At 46.6% G+C, this 20761-nt stretch overlaps 2 protein-coding genes across 4 annotated transcripts in view; both read right to left on the bottom strand.

Annotated features, from left to right (window-relative positions):
• Window positions 1-20761, bottom strand: part of LOC147011503 (uncharacterized) — a 154538-nt gene that overhangs the window by 70534 nt on the left and 63243 nt on the right. The window lies entirely within an intron of this gene.
• LOC147011504 (sialic acid-binding Ig-like lectin 15) overlaps window positions 1-20761 on the bottom strand; it is a 41029-nt gene that overhangs the window by 16401 nt on the left and 3867 nt on the right. For 2 of the 3 annotated variants that reach the window (XM_085858384.1, XM_085858382.1), the window contains exons 2-3: window positions 15171-15578; window positions 14426-14497 (exon numbers count right to left, since the gene is read on the bottom strand). In XM_085858384.1, coding sequence (XP_085714510.1) covers window positions 14426-14497; window positions 15171-15578 — 480 coding nt within the window. The remainder of the gene's footprint in view (window positions 1-14425; window positions 14498-15170; window positions 15579-20761) is intronic. The other variant, XM_085858385.1, reaches the window with a different exon arrangement.

The raw sequence follows: 20761 nt of genomic DNA, 5'->3' as shown, positions 1-20761 counted from the left end.
GACCTTGCCCGGCACTGAGAGCAGCGTCACCCCTCGGTAGTTGTTGCAGTCTTGGCGATCACCCTTCCCTTTCCAGAGAGGGACAACAAGGCCCCTCTTCCAGTCAGTTGGGATGATGCCTGTGTTCCAGGCAGAGCACAAAACTGCATGCAACGACACGAGTGCAGCATTTCCACCAGCCTTGAGAAGTTTGGCATGGATGCCACAGATCCCTGGAGCTTTGCCCCGTTTCAACTGGTTCACCGCAGCCCGTGTTTCCACAAGCGAAGGTGGACCACAGTTGATTTGAGGGTCAGCAACAGGGATTGTAACACCCTTGATGTCCAACTCGACAGCTGGGGGATCAGCCTGGTACAACCGCTCAAAGTAACCGGCCCAGTGGGCCTTCACTTCAGACTCCTCTGACAAGAGCCTACCACTCTGTGCTCGAACTGCAGTGCTCCGAAGGATGGGCTTGGATGAACGTAATGCGTGAATACCCCTGTAAGCGGGACGAGAATCACCTGTCCACAGGTGATGCTCTACCCCCTCACAGATTCCTCGCACATAGGCCTCCTTGTCCACCCTCAGTGCACGTACAGTTTTACGCCTCAGCTCCCTGAACAGCTCAGCTCTGCCATTCAGCCTTGCCCTGCGACTCTGATCAATGGTATCCAGTGTCCCTCGAGAGACAAAATTCTTCTTTGCCCTGCGGTGAGTTCCAAGACATCCACCGGCAACATCAAGGACGGTGGTCTTGAAGGCGCTCCACAACTCTTCAGGACCCCCCAAAGCACCCAGACCCCCCAAGTGTCCACTCAGCCTGTTTGCAAACTCCTGAGCTACTCTCTCATCCCTGAGCTTGGCAACATCCAGCCTAGGCTGGGATGGTACCATTCTCCAGGATTTAAGGTGCAGCTTTAGAGTTGCAACAACAAGCCTGTGGTCAGTATTGAGGAACTGAGCACTCCGGTAGACCCTGCAGTTCTGGATCATCCTCCAACGACCGTCAATGAGGACATGGTCAATCTCCTTTGCCACACCGCCAGCGTTGGAATACCAAGTCCAGCGATGAGCTTGTGGGCGCTGAAACCATGAACCAGCCACCCTAAGTCCATGACTTCTTGCAAAGTCAAGGAACTTAGTGCTATTCTGGTTCATAGTTCCTGACCCATGGGGACCAACACACACCTCATAACCGTCCCTATCAGTTCCAGTCGATGCATTGAAATCCCCCAAGACTAGAAGTGAATCTCGTCTGGGGCACTGATCAACCACAGACTCGAGTGTGGCGTAGAATGCATCCTTAAATGTGAGATCACTCGCCTCAGTCGGAGCATAAACAGAGACCAGGGAAATGACACCTAAGGAGTGACGACTCCTTAATCTCATAATACGCTCGTTGACCGGTGTTACCTCAATTATCATTGGGGTCAGCTTATTGGACACAGCTACAGCAACTCCTTGGGTATGGTAACCATCAGAGCGACCAGACCAATAGTAGGTGTAACCACACACCATTATCTCGCCGCAATCCGGTCTCCGAACCTCAGAGAGAGCTGCAATCCCGATGTCCTAACGCTTGAGCTCAGATGATAACAGAGACAGGTGATCATCCTCTCTTAGGGATAGGACATTCCAGGCACCCACCCGAAGGGACCGCCTCAGGTTAACCCAAGGAGACCGCTGTCTGGTGGACGACACCTCAGCACCACTCCGACACACTCTCCCGCAATCTGACCCAGGGATGTTACCCCGTGGTTTCCCTCCGATCAAAGATTGGGGGTCCCGAAGGCTTTGCCCCAATCCCATCATCCGGTGAGCTGCCCTGCGAAGGGAAGCTGCACAGGAGGTACTCCCACGGAGTGGGTTTTCAGATTTTTTTTTGCGTTTTTACGTTTTGCGGAATGAAGGGTTTTACGGTGGCTGGAGTGCAAATCCTGCCACCAACCTCCAAATAAGAAGTAACCCAACTGCAGGAGGACGTCCGCAGACACAGTTGGGCACTAGATATGGATGGCCGTTGGCTCACAAGGAGCTCCTCCGCCCTTTGACAGGTTTTGTTTTTAATCCTGCTGGGTGTCCATATCCAAACACCCCCCTCACCACAAAACCTGGTGGGGGAGACGGTTTAGTCGCCGACAACCCGACCATGGAACAGGTTAGTACAGGTTTACATGGTACCTGTAGCAGGTCACAGATCGAACCTGACCTGACTCTGTGTCGTAAGAGGCGACCAGGGTTGCGTCAGGATGGGCATCCGGCATAAAACCTGTGCCAAATCACAATGCGGATCACACGGATCATCCGCTGTGGCGACCCCTAACGGGAGCAGCCGAAAGAAGAAGAAGAAGATATATATATATATATATATATATATATATATATATATATATATATATATATATATATATATATATATATATATATATATATATATATATATATTGGAAAAATGGGATGAAATAAAACTTACAAATATTGTTAATAAAATACATTATAAATGAACATAAAAAAATTAGTTGGTGGTTGCGAGGATACGTCGTGCAGGACGTTAAAATCTGTTGTTAAAGACAGGTTGAATATTTGAATGACAGTTTGAGTCGATGGTAAGATGGAGGTGCTGTGCAATGGACATGTCTATCAGGTCGTGTTTATCGCTTAATATATGATCATATCAAGTGGTGTATGGTTGAAGTTATTCAAATGTAGAAATACTTTAAATAAAAGTGATCATTAAATAAGTTTGAATAAGAATATTGCATTGCTGTTGATTGAATGTCTGGACACAACTTTGAGGTTGTGGGTCCATTGATGTTGAGTAATCTACTGATGTAGACGAGAGACCGGGGTCGTGGATCCACCGTTTGGAGAGGTTCTGGGTTGACAGGATCGAAAGCCCGATGAAAAACAGTGCCAGCTGATAATCCGGGCAGTTGGTAAATCAGTAAATTGCTTATAAGTGAAAGTTGTAACTTTTAATAAAATAACTTTTGTTGGAACTTACCAGTACGTAATAAATCTGTTTGTGTGTTCATGTTTCTGTGTTTCAATGAATGTGTGTGGATATGTGGGGTGTATATATGTACGTGTGTGTGGTTTTTTTTGTGTGTGTGTGTGTGTGATCGCATTGTTCAGAAGAGTTGTGCGTGAAAAAATGAGGTGTGTGTGTTGTTATGTCTGGCTTCCTTCAAGGGTCAGGCCATTTGAGATCTGACTTGCCGCAGGTATCATGGAAACCTGTATTATCTGTTTCATTGTCGAGTTGTCAACGACTAAACTGTCTCCCCCACCAGGTTTCCTGGAGAAGAGGGTGTATGATATGGACACCCAGCAGCATTAAAATCAAAACTTGTAAAAGGGTGAAGGAGCTCCTTGTGAGCCAACGGCCATCCATATCTCATGCCCAACTGTGTCTGCAGATGTCCAGCTGCAGTTGGGTTACTTTTTTCGGAGGTTGGTGGCAGGATTTGCACTCCGGCTACGGTAAAACACTTCACTCCACAAAACATAAGAAAAACGCAAACAAAAATGAAAAGACACTCCATGGGAAGAACTTTTGTGCAGCTGCCCACTGCAGGGCAGCTCGACAGATGATGGAATTGGGGCAAAGCCTTCAAGACCCCCTCTCTTTCATGACAGGAGGAAAACAATGGGGTAACCTTCCCAGGTCAGATTGTGGTAGTGTGTGTTGGGGTGGTGCTGAGGTGTCGTGCACCAGATGGTGGTCTCCTTGGGTCAACCTGAGGTGGTCCCTTCGGGTCAGGTCTTGCCAGGTATGGGAGCATGCGCCAGAGCAGTGCGTCGCTGCGTCCACTTTCCGCTGGTACTGCAGAGGCCTCCGTCTGGCCATTCCCCAGACAGATGCCTGGCCCGTCCCCATCTCCTTTCAGATGCCGATCACCCTGCTGCAACCACCAGGCATGTGGTCAGCCAATTGGCCTCCACTCACGAGACTCCCTCGCTGAGAGAATCTGGTGAGCAGGATCAGCGTCAGGAAAACGAGCCACATGTCCATACAGCCGCAGCTGACGTTCACAGACTATGCAGGTAACAAATCTCATTTGAGTCTCTCTCAGCAACCGCTCGTTGGACACAAAGTCCGACCAGCGATAGCCAAGGATTCTCTGAAGAGACTTGGTACCAAAGGAATTAAGTCTCCGTCTCAGATCCCTGGACAGAGTCCAAGTCTCACATCAATAGAGCAAGACTGGAAGCACTAAGGACCTGAAGACTTGGGCTTTCATCCTCTCTCACAGGTACCGGCAATGCCACACCCCATGATCCAATGGTGGCACCCCACAAAGACCAAGAATCCTCCAGAGGGCATCTCTATTCACTGAATAAAATGCTTTACAGAGATCAACAAAGGCTGCAAGCAGCCTCTGCCAAAACTCTCGTCTGGGTTTGGTAACTCCTCAGTCACATTTGTTCTACGACTCGGATACGGCGGCCGTACCCCCCCCCCTTAACTGACATGAACGTGTGACAGCCGCAGAGTTTCTGAGGTGGCCTCAGGGTGGCCCTCGGGCGTATGCCTATCCTTGACAGGCCGTCGGGGTCTCCCTGGAATTAGAGCGCAGAGTTATAACTTTTTTCATTTCTCCGTTGGCCGTAGCAATTCGACAAGCCGTAGCCATGATGTAGATGTGTTCCACGCTGACCGTACGTAGGGCGTACGGTGGGCTTGCGTTATTCGTGCGGCTGCCGTAGGCTTTTATCGATGAAAAATGAATTTTGCCAACCCCCAAAAAATTACAGCGGCCACACTATTTCCACCGTCGCCATAGGGTAGTCCTAAGGCGTCCCTGTGTTCACCGTATGGTGGCCTTGCGGTATGTGTGACTACCTGCGGGCAACGCAGGGTCGACGCACGGTTCCCCTGAGCCCGCTGGTGCATCCTACTCAGTGGCATGCCTCCATGGCAGTCTGCGTCCACCGTGCGTAACCGCGAGAGATCGTAGTATAGGTATTTGCCACACACATAATCACATTTCACCAGCAGCTCAGACCAGACACATCATCATGCCTCCAAAGAAGCGAACAACCAAGGACAAGGGGAAAGGTGCCAAGAAACAGACCAACCTAGTCCCTGAGGATGAGCAAGAGGACCAGCCATCCATGGAGCCAGAACAGGTGCCAGACACCCAGCCTGAGCAGGACCATGACCGTGGAAATACTGCGGCCGCCCTATAATTGCTCGTGGCGGAAGACTTTTTTTAGACCCTACAGCCGCCGAGCCAAATGTGACTGAAGCATAAGGACCCAAAGCGCAAGGATACGTTCAATCGTTGACCTCTTTAGTGTAAAGCCTGACTGCTCTGGATGCTGATGCTCAAGCAGATGGTGGCGAACCCCATCAAGAATTATCCGAGCAAAGACCTTGCCCGGCACTGAGAGCAGCGTCACCCCTCAGTCGTTGTTGCAGTCTTGGCGATCACCTTCCCCTTTCCAGAGAGGGACAACAAGGCCCCTCTTCCAGTCAGTTGGGATGTTGCCTGTTTTCCATGCAGAGTACAGAACTGCATGCAACGACACGAGTGCGCCATTTCCACCAGCCTTGAGAGGTTCAGCACGGATGCCACAGATTCCAGGAGTTTTATGCCATTTCAATCGGTTCACCGCAGCCTGTGTTTCCACAAATGAAAGTGGATCACAGTTGATTGGAGTGTCAGCAATCGGGATCGGAACGCCCCTGACATCCAACTCAACAACGTCGATCAGCCTGGTACTGTTCTGGCTCAGAGTAACCGGCCAAACGCCCCTTCACTTCGGACTCCTCTGTCAAGAGCCTTCCACTCTCTGCTCTCACTCTAGTACACCGAGGAACAGGCTTGGACGAACGTAATGCGCAAATTCCCCTCGAAGCAGGACGAGAATCACTTGACCACAGGTAATGCTCTACCCCCTCACATTCCTTGCACATAAGCCTCCTTCTCCACTCTGAGTGCACTACAGTTTTACGCCTCAGCTCCCTGAACAGCTCAGCTCTGCCATTCAGCCTGGCTCTGTGACTCTGGGCAATGGTATCCAGTGTCCCTGGAGAGACAAAATTCTTCACCCTCTGATGAGTTCCAAGACATCAACCGGCAACATCAAGTATTGTGGTCTTGAAGGCACTCCACAACTCTTCAGGATCCCCCAAAGCACCCAGACTCCCCACATCTCCACTCAGCCTGTTCGCAAATTCCTCAGCTTCCCTCTCATCCTTGAGCTTGCCAACATCCAGCCGAGGCTGGGATGGTACCATTCTCCAGGATTTAAGGTGCAACTTAAGAGTTGCCACAAGCCTGTGGTCAGTATTGAGGAACTGAGCACTCCGGTAGACACTGCAATTCTGGATCATCCTCCAGTGCCCATCAACGAACATGTGGTCAATCCCCTTTGCCACACCGCCAGCATTAGAATACCAAGTCCAGCAATGAGCCTGTGGGTGCTGAAACCATGAACCAGCCACCCGAAGTCCATGACTTCTTGCAAAGTCAAGGAACTTGGTGCTATTCTGGTTCACAGTTCAGACCAATGGGGACCCACACATGTCTAATAACCATCCCTATCAGTTCCAGTTGATGCATTGAAATCCCCCAAGACGAGAAGAGTATCTCGCCTGGGAAACTGATCGACCACATTCTCAAGCGTGGCACAGAATGCGTCCTTCACAGTGAGATCACTCGCCTCAGTGAGAGCATATACAGAGACCAGGGAAATGACATCCAAGGAGTGACAAATCCTTCGTCTCAGAATACGCTTGTTGACCGGTGTTAACTCAATTATCGTTGGAGACAGCTTATTAGACACAGCAACACACACTCCTTGGGCATGGTAACCTACAGAGCGACCAGACCCTCACATGGTGCAATCATCCGTCCTGATCTCGCCGCAATCCGGTTTCTGAACCTCTGAGAGTGCTGCAATACCGATGTTCAAACGCTTAATCTCAGATGATAACAGGGACAGGTGATCATCCTCTCTTCGGGATCGGATATTCCAGGCACCCACCCGAAGGGACCTCCTCAGGTTAACCTCAGGGGACCGCCATCTGGTGGACGACACTTCTGCAACACCTCGACACAATCTCCCGCAATCTGACCCGGGAATGTTACCTCATGGCTTCCCTCCTATCATCAAAGATTGGGGTCCCGAAGGCTTTGACCCAATCCTGTCATCCGGTGAGCTGCACTGCAAACGGAAGCTGCATAGGAGGTACTCACACGGAGTGGGTTTTCAGATTTTTTTTCATGTTTCTTAGTTGTTTTGCGGAGTGGAGGGTTTTACGGGGCTGGAGTGCAAGTCATGATACCAACCTCCTTCACCAACCTCCATCAGAGTGATCAGACCAATAGTAGGTGTAACCACCCGCCATGATTTGGCCACAATCCGGTGTTCAAACCTCAGAGAGTGCTGCAATACCGATGTCCAAACGCTTGATCTCAGATGATAACAGGGACAGGTGATCATCCTCTCTTCGGGATAGGATATTCCAGGCACCCACCCGAAGGGACCGCTTCAGGTGAACCCAAGGAGACCATCGTCTGGTGAACGACACCTCAGCTCTCAGGAAGGTTACTCCGTGGTTTCCCTCCTAACATCTAAGATTGGGGTTCCCGAAGGCTTTGCCCCAATCCCATCATCTGGTGAACTGCCTTGTGAATGGCAACTGCACAGGAGGATCTCTCCACTGGGTTTTCAGATATTTTTTCTGCTTTTGCAATGTTTTGCGGAATGAAGGGTTTTACGGTGGCCGGTGTACAAATCCTGCCACCAACCTCATAATAAAAGTAACCCAACTGCAGGAGGACGTCCGCAGCCACAGTTTGGCACGAGATATGGATGGCCTTTGACTCACAAGGAGCTCCTCTCCCCTTTGACCAGTTTTGTTCTTCATCCTGCTCGGCGTCCATATCATACACCCTCCACACGAAGAAACTCGGTGGGGGAGATGGTCTCGTTGCTGACAACCCGACCATGGAACAGGTTCGTACAGGTTTACAAGGAGGAGGAGGAGATTGGGACCATACTGTGTGCAGAGCGTTGGTGATGCTTCAGCAGTCTCCTTGGCTATTGGGCACAATCCTGGATGGGTCACCAATCTGACACAGTATACCAGCATGCTGGCACTCATTTTGCTAACCTCGGAAGGATGACAGGCCGAGTTAACCCCACCTGGTATTAATTCAACAGCTGAGTGGGATTTCAATTCAGGACCCGAGGATCCAAAGCCCGCCACCCGAACCATTAAGCCAACACCACGCATAGGTTTATAAGGAACTTGTAGCAAGTCACAGATCTAATCTGACCTGACCTGACACAAAGTGAACTTTGACCGACCTCCGAAGTTCAGAGACCGGATCATGGTGAAATCATGGCAGGTGGTGACACCTACTATTGGTCTGGTCACTCTGATGGTTCCCATGCCTGATGAGTTGCTGTAGCTGTGTCAAAAAGCAGACTCCAATGATCATTGAGGTAACACCAGTCAATGAGCGTATTATGAGACTAAGGATTTGTCACTCCTTGGGTATCATTTCCCTGGTCTCCGTACATGCTCCGATGGAGGCCAGTGATCTCACCGTGAAGGACCCATTCTATGCCGCTCTCGAGTCTGTGGTTGATCAGTGCTCCAGGCAAGGTACTCTTCTCGTTTTGGGGGATTTCAATGCATCGACAGGAACTGAGAGGGATGGTTATGAGACATGTTAGTCCCCATGGGTCTGGAACTTTGAACCAGAATAGCACGAAGTTCTTTGACTTTGCAAGAAGTCATGGACTGAGGCTGGCTGGTTCATGGGTTCAGCACCCACTGTCTCATCGCTGGACTGAGTATTCCAACACTGGTGGTGTGGCAAAGGAGATTGACCATGTGTTCATAAATGGTCGCTGGAGGAGGATCCAGAACTGCAAGGTCGACCGGATTGCCCAGTTCTTCAACACCAACCACAGGACTGTGGTCGCAACTCTGAAGTTTCAGCTTAAACCTGGGAGAATGCTACCATCTGAGCTTAAGCTGTATGTTGGCAAGCTCAAGAATGAGAAGGTCGCTGAGGAGCTTGCAAACAGGCTGAGTGGGGATTTGGGGGGTCTGGGTGGTTCAGGGAATCCTGAGGAGTTGTGGAGTGCCTTCAAGCCCACCATCCTTGATGTTGCCAGTTATATGTCTTTGAACTCACCGGAGGGTGAAGAAGAATTTTTTCTCTCAAGGGACACTGGATACCATTGCCCAAAGTCACATGGCCAGGCTGAATGGTAAAGCTGAGCTGTTCAGGGATTTGAGGTATAAAACTGTACATGCATGAGGGTGGACAAGGAGGCCTCTGTGCGAGGAATCTGTGAGAGTGTAGAACATCACCAGTTGTGAAGTCATTCTCGTCCTGCTTAAGCCGCTGTCACAACTTGACGTTTTAGCCAGCGTATGGCAACATATCAACATGGAGGAAAAACACTGGCGTACGCTGAACTATTGATGTTTTTTCAGTGTTTGGCGTATTCATAAAGAGTTGGACGTATGCATAATGTATTACTAACGTACACAGAACGTTTTGATAACAGATAGATAACTTATACCAACGAATGCTTCGCGTGTTGTTGGCGTTCACAACCTCTGCCCAACGATAATCCAACATATGCAGAGCGCGGCAGCGTATCGCCGACGATTACGTGGCGTAGCCTATTAAAAGGCTGCCGCTGGACGATTCAAATCATAACCACAAAAGACATCAAAGTTTCAAGGCCCTGTCAAACCTTGACGTTTTAGCCAGCGTATGGCGATGTATGAAAAATTTGCCGAATACGCTGGCACACGTCGAATACGCTATGTATTACGCGTTCGACGACGTATGCCAGCGTGCTTCAGCGTGCTCTTAACGAATACAAAACTTACCCATAACGTATTCGACGTGTGCCAGCGTTTTACACAAATTTTTCATACGTCGGCATACGTTGGCTAAATCGTCAAGGTGGGACAGCGGCTTTACAGGGGAATTCACGCTTGCATTCCTCAAAGCCCTTCCCTTGGTGTACTGCTGTTTGAGTGGAGGGTGGTGGTCTCTTGACGGAGGAGTCTGAAGTGAAGGCCCGCTGGGCCGGTTAAACCAGGCTGATCCACCAGCTGTCAAGTTTGATGTCAGGGGTGTTACCATCCAGATTGCTGACCCTCAAATCAACTGTGGTCCACCTTCATTTGTGGAAACACGGGCTGCGGTGAACTGGTTGAAATGGGGTAAAGCTCCTGGGATCTGTGGCATCCATGCTGAACTTCTCCAGGCTGGTGGAAATGCTGTACTCATGTTGTTGCATGCAGTTCTGTGTTCTGCCTGGAACACAGGCATCATCCCAACTGACTGGAAGAGGGGTCTTGTTGTCCCTCTCTGGAAAGGAAAGGGTGATCGCCAACACTGCCACAACTACCGAGGGGTGACGCTGCTGTCAGTGCCTGGCAATGTCTTTGCTCGGATATCTCTTCATAGTGTTTACCACCATCTGCTTGAGCACCAGTGCAGTCAGGCTTTACACCAAAGCGGTCAACGATTGACCACACCTTTGCCCTTCAGGTCCTCACCAAACGCAGATGAGAGTTTTGGCAGGGGCTGCTTGCAGTCTATTTTAATCCCTCAAAAGTGTTCAATTTGGTGAATTGGGATGCCCTCTGGACGTTTCTTGGTCTTTGTGGAGGAGGAGATTGGGACCATACTCTGGGTAGAGCGTTTGTGCTGATGAAGCAGTCTCCTTGGCTATTGGATACAATCCTGAGCGGGTCGCCACTCCGACACAGTATACCATCATGCTGGCACTCATTTTGGCGACCTCGGAAGGATGACAAGCAGAGGTAACCCCACCTAGTATTAATTCAACAGCAGAGCGGGATTTGAACTCAGGACCATCGGATCCAAAGCCCACCACCCTAACCATTCAGCCAGCACCATGTCTTTGTGGGGTGCCACCAAAACTGATCAATCTGATGTCTGAATGGTACTCTGGTGCTGAGAATGCTGTGAGATGTGGTGATACCATCTTCGACTTATTTCTCGTTTTTACTGTAGTTTGTCAGGGGTATATACTGGCCCCCACGTTTTTCAGCTCTTGCATAGATTGCATTCTGGGGAGGATGTCAGAGAGATCAAGCTGCGGTGCATGGTTTGGGAATGTCAATATTTATGACCTTCATTTTACAGATGATGCAGTCATCTTTGTGGAGACTGGATATCCTTTGGGAGTCCCTCGAGGTGCTGAATGATGAGTCTGAGCCACAGGGAATATGGGTTTCCTGGGTCAAAACTAAGACTTTGGCTTTCAATGACATATTGGATGCTGCTCTCTTGTCTGTACCTGTTTCTGGTGACGATGTTGAGGTCATCCAGTGTCCAATGGCGGTGAACATTACACCACTCCAGCCGACACTTGGCATTGCGCATGGTGATCTTAGACTTGTGTGTGGCTGCTCGGCCATGGAAACCCATTTCATGAAGCTCTAAATGAAAAGTGCTTGTGCTGCCCTTGCTTCCAGAGTCAGTTTGGAACTTGGTAATGTATTGCAAAAGACGACAAACAATTTTTCCAATCTACTTGCTTCAGCACTTGAATCTGGGGATTTCCCGGTCCCATTCTGTGAGCTTGCGTGGCTTACCACTTCACCGCTGAGCGACTGTTGCTTCAAGACGTTTCCACTTCACAATAACAGCACTTACAGCGGAGCTTCAGCAAGTCAAAAATTTGACGAACTGACTTGTAGGATTCTTGAGGTCCTATGACGGTACCACGTTGAAAGTCACTGAGCTCTTCACCATGGCCCTTTCTTTTTCCAATGTTTATCAATGGAGATTGCATATCTGTGTGCTTGGTTTTATACAACTGTCAGCAACGTGTCTGGCTGAAATATCCGAATCCACTCATAAAGAAGAGGTTTCCACATACTTTTGGCCATGTAGTGTACATTTGTACAATATATGAAAAAACAATCTTTACTTGGTATTATTATGGAAACGTTTACAGAACAATGGACCTTGTACAAATGGTTGCTGTGGAAACTGCATCGACCATGTACATGTAGTTGTTTTCACTTCAATTTAATACGTATTTACATGTAAATTCAGTCTTTACAGAAACTTCAATGATGTAAATCTGTGCCAATTGAAGACAGCCAACCAACAAGTTCAGTTCTGAAGCCGACAAACCGGGATCGATATCTCTCTTACCCTTTCATAAAATAGTATTCAGTGTTGGAACAAATTGTAACAGAACTGTGAGTAAACTCGGTATATATATGAATTCCCCTGAATAAAATATTAATCTCTCTGAAGTCTCATCACTCATCCACATCTAAAGTGGGTTCATTATGGATCTTACCCTAACCCCAACAATGCTCTTGTTTACATGTCAGTCATTATTTAGTGATAAATAGTTTTTGTACACAAATCGTTACTCGATCTCTCCATTCATCATCTTGTACACGTGGGCGATAAGGGTTATAATAAGCTTTGTCAGGACAAGAACAAGAACCTGTACATTTCAGTCCCTGTGAGTGACCCTTTCACCGTGAGGGTGAACAGTTATTACATTTGTAAAAGAGAAGGGGAGGATACTCTGCTGGAACAGGGTGTGTGTTTGTAAATACTGGATTCAACTCATTGTCCTTCACACACAACATCCGCTATTTGTAACAAGTGGTCGCTGTGGAGATGGGATTACCAGTTGTTCCCCAGAACAGTGCTTGGTGGTGTTCTCTCATGATGTGTTTCTGGAGGGAATCATGTACAGGTGGAAGCGTTTCCAGATCCATCATCCTTTTCTGGAATAACCTGCTCATTGCCTCCTTCACATCGTTACTTGAGAATTGGACAAGTACAGGTGACAAACGAAGGCTTCAACTTCAGCTGCTGTGTCTCCAGTAAGTTCACCAATTACACGGTTGTTCAGGAGTTCAGGATTGGAAAGAAATGTTTTCCATGCTCGTGTGTTTCCAATGCCTTACATGATGCTGACGGTATCACAGCAGCCTGTCACGAGATGAACATCAGGGAGGTTTCTGCGGATCGTAATTGGTGGATAAATCTCACGTTCCTTGACAAAATGTCGCTTCTTCCATGTCCCAGATCGAAGTAAACTTCCTTGTTAAGCTGGTGACAAAGTGAACAAGTATCACCCGGACATCTGTGTCTCTCCAAACCACAACCAGCCTCTCAAATCCCGACAGACAAACATCAATTCCATGAGGAACTATTTAATTATTCCATGAGGATTCCATGAGGAACAATGAAGAATTAATATCGTATTTCCTTCTTCATGAGTTGATGGGAGAAAGTGATCATGTCGTCCTGACCATACCTGTACATCTTCCCCGTCATCAAATCCTCCTCCTCCCATTACTCCAACACCATCAAGTGAGTCTGCCTTTATCAATTGCTGTTCTGATAATAACTCAGCAAGGTTTGCTTTGTTTCACCTCCAAGTAAATAAGGATATCCCAGTTGATTGTTTGTATTCTTTCAAGAACATCTTGATTATCTGGGACAATAAACTTTGAGCATCCTATAACACAATCTCTTATTGTTTCAATCCCTTGATGGCCGAAAACACTGACAGTTTCAGACGTTTTCAGACCTGACAAATGATGAACTTATCCAAGTCTGTGGTGACATCTCGGATTAGTCTGTGAGAATGGAGAACAGCTGTGGGTTCCATTGTGACGTATTTACATTTACATGACAACACTGCTGTCCGATGAACAGAACACAATATGTGTAGAAATGGGACGAGTAGATGGTAGAGATGTGTGACGGGTATCAATGTTTCACTTGTGAGATCCTCTTGATATTCACAATGTGTCCATTAACTTGTATGAACAAACCATGTTCAGTCCAGTCATGGTAAATATATATATATATATATATATATATATATATATATATATATATATATATATATATATATATATATATATATATATATATATATATTATATTACAAACGAATCATATCGATGGGTTCACTGTGCCTGGTGTTGGCTTCATGGTTGGGGTGGTGGGCTTGGAAACATTGGGTCCTGAGTTCAAGTCCCACTTACACGTTGAATTAATACCAGGTGGGGTTAACTCGGCCTGTCATCCTTCCAAGGTCAGCAAAATGAGTGCCAGCTCGCTGGTATCCTGTGTCGGAATGGCGACCCGTCCAGGATTGTGCCCAATCGCGAAGGAGACTGCTCAGGCTTCACCAACGTTCTGTACAGAATGTGGTCCCCACGGATCGATTTGGGTTTACTGATGGATAAAATGACATCCTCAAACACTTTGAGCGTGTCGAATGTGTCCTACCAGCCACCTTCATTTACCATCCTTTACATGTAAAGGATGTAAACTACTCTTTCAATGAGGTAGAAACTTCTGATAATTGTTCTGGGTTTTAATAAAACAAAGAATGTATAAAACATTAGACATTAACCCCTGTGTTGACACACCTGTAGTTGGTTTGTTGTAGTTAGTTGGTGGTGATGTTCCCAGAGATGGTTTGAAGGATCTTTGAGGTTCTTCTTTATCATTTAACAAAACACGTGGGCAGGAAGGGGGAGGGGAAACAAATAGGGTTTCTTCTCGATGTTATCTTTGTTACCTCTGTGTGACCACGTGTTATAACTATGTTATCTCCATGTTATCATGTTGTCATCTCTGTTACCTCGATGTTATCTCCATATTATCACTGTATTATACCTATGTTATCTCTGTGTTACAATTATGTTATCTTTATGTTATCACGATGTTATCTCTGTGTTATCACGATGTTATCTCTGTATATCACTGTGTTATGTCTATGTTATCACTCTTATCTCTGTGTTATATCTATGTTATCACTCTGTTATCTCTGTGTTACAACTATGCTATCTTGATGTTATCACTATGTTATCTGTGTGATGTTACTGTGTTATCTCTGTGTTATCGCGATGTTATCTCTGTGTTATCACTTTGATATATTTGTGATATTTCTATGTTGTCTCTGTGTTATCATTCTGTGATCACTGTGTTATCTTTGTGTTGTCATTGTGTTATCTCTGTGTATTTGTTTTGTCCTTCCCAAGGTTTCGGGAATCAGTGCAGGATCGGGATGTTTGGAGAAATCTGATCAGGAATCTCACCAGAAGTAGAACATGACGTCACGGAACATGATTACTCGATGATAGTTTATGATTTTGTATCAAAAGTTCTCACCGTCAACTCGTAGTCTTGTTCCCTTTTCTTTACTCGGATAAAATCCAACACCATACCGAGTCCTCCACTGTGTGAACCAAACCCCACACTCGTACGTTCCCTCGTCCTCCATCTTCAGATCTCTGATCCTCACCGTCCCGTCTCCCTCTCTTGGGTTTCCCACGGTTTGAATCCTCCCTTTGAATCTCTCATGTGTTTTCTTCGTGGAGCTCATGAAGATAATGTTGTCTCGTTTATTATAATATTTATACCAAACAAAACTCAGATCTTTTATCTTGTTTCCTTCATTGTGATTAAACCGACAGGGAAGAATCACATCCTCTCCCCTCACTCCGATCACATCCCGTTGTACACAAAGTTTCTTTGTCCCTTCCATTGTACAGATGTCCGTGTCCTGGCTCTGTGATCCTGGAGGGAAAATAAGATCAGATGGAAATATCGATCAGAACAAGATTTAAAAACTGATCAAAAAACGTTTATTTTACAAATCAAATCGAAATAATAATTTATTAAAAGGTGATATTTATTAATTAATTATAAATTAGATATTTATTTTTCATAAATAATAAATATCGAGATTCCTCATGACGTCATATAGTGTGAATGGTTCCCCACCAGGAGGAGCCTTTAGTTTCCTCATTAATCTAAACATTTGCAGTTGAACTAACCAGTTCATGTTTTGGAGAAAATAGGAATTAAAAAATAGTTAAAATAAACTTATCCGGGATTTCCTGTAAACCCTTCATGGCTCCATCACCTGTTCAGGTAATTTAACCGTTTTATTGTTGTGTGCTCGTCTGGACTGGTTGTTGTATTGATATTACGTACAGGGGACGCTCTCGGGTGTCCGTGTGTCGAGTGTCCTTGTTGACCTGGTGTTGTTCGTTGTCCCCATTAACCCCGATAGTATCTGAGCCTGACTGTGTGCTATCTTGTTAACAGGTACACACACACCTGGTGCAGCGTTTCATCTCACACCTTCCTGTCACGGTCTCAGGATTAAACCGGCAGGTGAGCGTCAGGTAAAGGACGGACCTTGTGATCCCTTCGGTTTAACATCGATCGACGATGATCTCCCTCAAACCAGCGGTCTCTCTCCAAACATGACATGGTGACGTCATTCGAATGATTGTGACGGAACATATTGTTCGTGTTGTCGTTGGATTCGAACTTTGCCCCATTCCTTTCAGATGGTTTCAACCGGGCTGAGAAATCTGTTCTTTCATCACTTCAAGACTTTTCCGACGATGATGCTGAGACTCAGAATGTCCGGACAGAACAACACAAGGTAACTCATGTCGAACTAATGTTTGGACAAATTTCCAGTTTCTGTCCCGTGATCTCAAGATCCGACATTGTGAAGAACTCCACCTCACTGGCTTCAGTCTGGCAGGACATTGGGATGAACTTTGGTTTCCAGACATCAGGAGCACATTTCCTCGACCCTGACTCCACTCCGTTTGGGAGTTACGAACACCCTGATGATTTGTTCCAGCGACTCACTGTGTCCATCGATGATATCCTGATAACAACAGATATCCCAATAACCCATCATGGTGAGTTATCATCAATCGATGAAGAGTTCTCTCCTGAGATAGAAAACCTTATTATGTTCACCTGGCTTCACCTGATTCACCCTGATCTGCCCCAGATGGTAAAACAAGGTTACGAGACTTACACGAGGTTTCGAACATTTGCCTTAAACCAGATATCACTAACCATGGACTCACTACTTCCTGAGATTGCTTCTGGAGATGATGTCCAGGTCATGAGGTCACCTGTGAGTTGTCCTGTTGCCAAGAAGCCAGGATAGCACAGCATTCCTTGTTGTTGTTGTTCTTGTTGTTGGTGGAGAATAACCCCAGTCAGTACTGTACAAACTGGCCCACAGCACGGCAAAGGCCAACTTATTTTTGTGTGTAACAGCTTGTCTGCAGGGTAGCAATCATTTTGTTGGGGCACGACTATACCACTGATACTGTGCCCCTCTACCAGTGCGCTGGTACTCATTTCACCGACCTTGGAAAGATGACAGGCTGAGTCAACCGCACCTGGTGTTAATTCAGCAGCCTCAGCCTGTTTCGGCTCAAACTCAGGACCCTAAGACCCCAAGCCAGACACACAAACCACGAAACCAACACCAGGATTTTGAAAACCGACTGATCCTGCAGAAGCGGTTCAAAGATCCCCCATAACTGAGACGCCATGCTTCTGTCTGTTTGGAGCCAACACCACTCGGCTTTCGACTGAGGCTAAGAGGAAGAGAGAAAGGGGGCTAACCCCTTCTGTACCCTCCTCATGCCGTGCACACCTTGGGCCTCGCAGCCTGCAGACCCACGTCAACGGCTCGGCCTTGAGGTTGGCGGCTTCCCAACCTCAACTAACATTCATGTCGCCCACAACACATCATTATATGTATATGTATATGTATATGTATATGTATATGTATATGTATATGTATATGTATATGTATATGTATATGTACCCGCATGTACAGTCGTGGCCAAACATATTGACAACCTTCCACTTTTTCCAATAATACACCATTTCTTCCTTGTTGAAATTAAAAGTGTATTTTGGTTTTCACATGTGTATTTCTTTAGTTTGAAGTGGAACAAAACAAAAAAGCTGAAAAAATTACGAAGTCTGAGATTATTACCTCCACCAGCACAGGTGAAGGAGGTTATGTTTTCACCCATTTCTGTTTGTTTGTTTGTTTGTTTGTTTCTCTATTTATTTGTTTGTCTGTGTGTACGATATCTAAAAAAGTTGTGAACGGATCTGGATGAAATTTGGTGGGCAGGTTGGGTGTGTGACAAGGACGAACTGATGAGATTTTAGTGAAGATCCGGATCCGGATCCGACTAATAGATTCTTCACCATTGAGAGATTGGGCCAAAAACGAAATGTCACCTGATATTTAAAAAATGTATTCGGCCTCATCTGTTCTCGTGGATCAGGCGATGTGTGGTGGAGGTATGCGCTCCATCGAGTGCCCTTCGAGTTCCACACAGAAGTCCTAAAATGGCCCGGACAATATTATTGGCACCTTTGAAAAGTTGTTAGAAATAATTATATTTCCAGCAGGTGATTCTCCTTTACTTTGGAATTGAACTCACCTGTGGTGAGATGCAGGCGCGTGCAATATAAAAATCACTCGTTCAACCGGTTTGAAGAGAGAAAAGGAGTAATTCTGCTGTTTTGTGTCGCGGTGTGTACCGCAATGAGCATGGAGAAAAGAAACGAAACCAGGGAATTGTCTGAGGAGGTCAGACACAAGATTGTGGCCAAGCATGGACAATCTCAAGACTACAAGTCCATCTCCAGAGACCTTGATGTTCTTGTGTCCATCGGATGCAATGTTTTCAGGAAGTTTAAGGCCCATGGCATTGCAGGCAACCTCCCTGGACATGGTCACAAGAGAAAACTTGATCGTAGATTGCAGCGAAGAATTGTTCGAATGGTGGAGAAAGCACCTCAATCAACTGCCAAACAGATTAAAGTTCACCTTCAGACACAAGGTATGACAGTTTCATCGAACACAATGCATCACCAACTCAATTAAAGGTTGTTCTCTGGTGAGAGACCCAGGAGGACCTCACTGCTGAGAGAGAGACAGAAGAAAGCCTGACTGGAGTTTGCCAAAACACACCTGAACAAGCCAAAATCCTTCTGGGAGAATGTCCTGTGGGTAGATGAGACCAAATTAGAGCTTTTTGGAAAAGCACATCATCTCTATGTTTACAGAAAACAAAATGAAGCCTTCAAAGAAAAATCTAGGCTGTGGTTCCTCAACGCAGCGTTCTGGGCCCTGTTCTTTTTCTGATTTTCATCAATGATCTCTCTGACTCTTTGGAAAATCCTCTATCTCTGCTGATGACTCCACCCTCTGCCTACCATCTGTCATCCCTCAGACCAGCAAGCAGCAGCTTCTTCACTCACTGCAGATCTGGATAAATTCACAAACTGGTCCAACATGTGGAACATGTCTTTTAATCCTGACAAATCTCACACTCTCACTATGTCTCTCAGAAAAGACCATTTAGAAAATCCCCCCCCCCCCATCTACTTTCTCAACAATCCTCTTGAAGAAGTCTTTTCATTCAAACTTCTGGGTCTCACTATCTGCCATGATCTTTCCTGGGAAAGCCACATTTCCAACCTGGCCTCCAAAGCCAATCCTCCGTCATGCAAGGTCCTTCCTCGGCCCACCTGAACTCCTGACCACATACAAAGCTTTCGTCCACAACCTGATGGAGTACTGCTCTCCCCTCTGGGCTGGTGCTCCTGCCTCTCACCTTTCTCGGCTTCACGCTGTGGAAACCAAGGCATTTAGGATCATTGGTATCTCTTGCGATGAGACTGAGTTTTTGGGCCTCTCACTCTCTCACCGCAGACAGGTCAGTGGATTTTTGTCATCTACCATCTCCTCACCGGTCTCGCCCCCTCCCCCACCCCCCAGCTCTGTCTTTGATATGTCCCTCCCTTATTTCCACAGCGTTCTCAAAGTCCGCCAGAAACCCCCTTCCGGTAAAACTACAAAACCACGAATCACTGCTCACCTTTACTCTTCAATTCCGCTTTTTACCACCTTTGGGATCAACCCCCTCACTCTCTTCAATCCCATTCTTCCCTCCAGGTCTTCAAAACAGCTGTTCACTACCGCCTCTCATCTTCCCTGATCCAAATCCTTGATCTTTTCTACCCCCGTTAATCCACCCTAAACCCACCTCCTTCAAATTCCGTGCTTTCCTTCCTGAAAGTCCCTGTAATGTCCATCTTGTATTCGCCACGTTCCCCTCCCAATCCCTCTGCCTTCCACAGATCTCCTAATGTCTCTGTTCCTCACTGTTTTGTCCTTCCCTCTCCCGCCCCTCTTGTCTCATGCCCCCCCCCCCGCTATGCATTGTGTGTTCGCTCTCATACGAGCCTCGTCAAGGTATAAAATAAAAAATAAAATAAAAATAAAACACCTTCCCTTCAGTCAAACATGGAGGAGGTTCACTGATGTTCTGGGTGTTGCTGTGCTGCCCCTGATACTGGGTGCCTTGAATGTGAACATGGCATCATGAAATCAGGAGATCACCAAGGAGGCATTTTGGAGCATCATGTTCAACCCAATGTCAGAAAGCTGGGTCTCCATCGAAGGTCATGGGTCTTGCAGCAGGACAATGATCCCAAACATATTTCAAAAAGGACCCAGGAATGGTTCAAGGCAAAAAGCTGGATTGTTCTGAAGTGGCCATCAATGAGTCCAGATATAAAATCCATTGAATACCTGTGGGGAGATCTGAAAACACCTGTGGGGAGATCTGAAAACACCTGTGGGGAGATCTGAAAACACCTGTGGGGAGAAGGTATCCTTCAAATCTGGAAGAATTTGAGTAGTTTGCAAAAGAAGAGTGGTCCAAACTGCCAATCGAGAGGTTTTGGATGCTCATTCATGGCCAAAGGAAGACCTTTGTCCAAAGGTCTATTTCGTCCAAAGGCTGTGATACAAAATATTATGTCGAGGGTGTTCATAATTTTGTCAATGCCATTTCTTTTTCTTTTCTGATTTAAAAGGAAATGTTAAGTTCTCAAACAAAAAT

This window comes from Eptatretus burgeri, chromosome 15 (genome assembly GCF_056783735.1).
Source record: "Eptatretus burgeri isolate ZD-2024b chromosome 15, Ebu_testis_v1, whole genome shotgun sequence".
NCBI classification, from domain to species: domain Eukaryota; kingdom Metazoa; phylum Chordata; class Myxini; order Myxiniformes; family Myxinidae; genus Eptatretus; species Eptatretus burgeri.
This window is presented reverse-complemented; position numbering and strand designations above follow the sequence as displayed.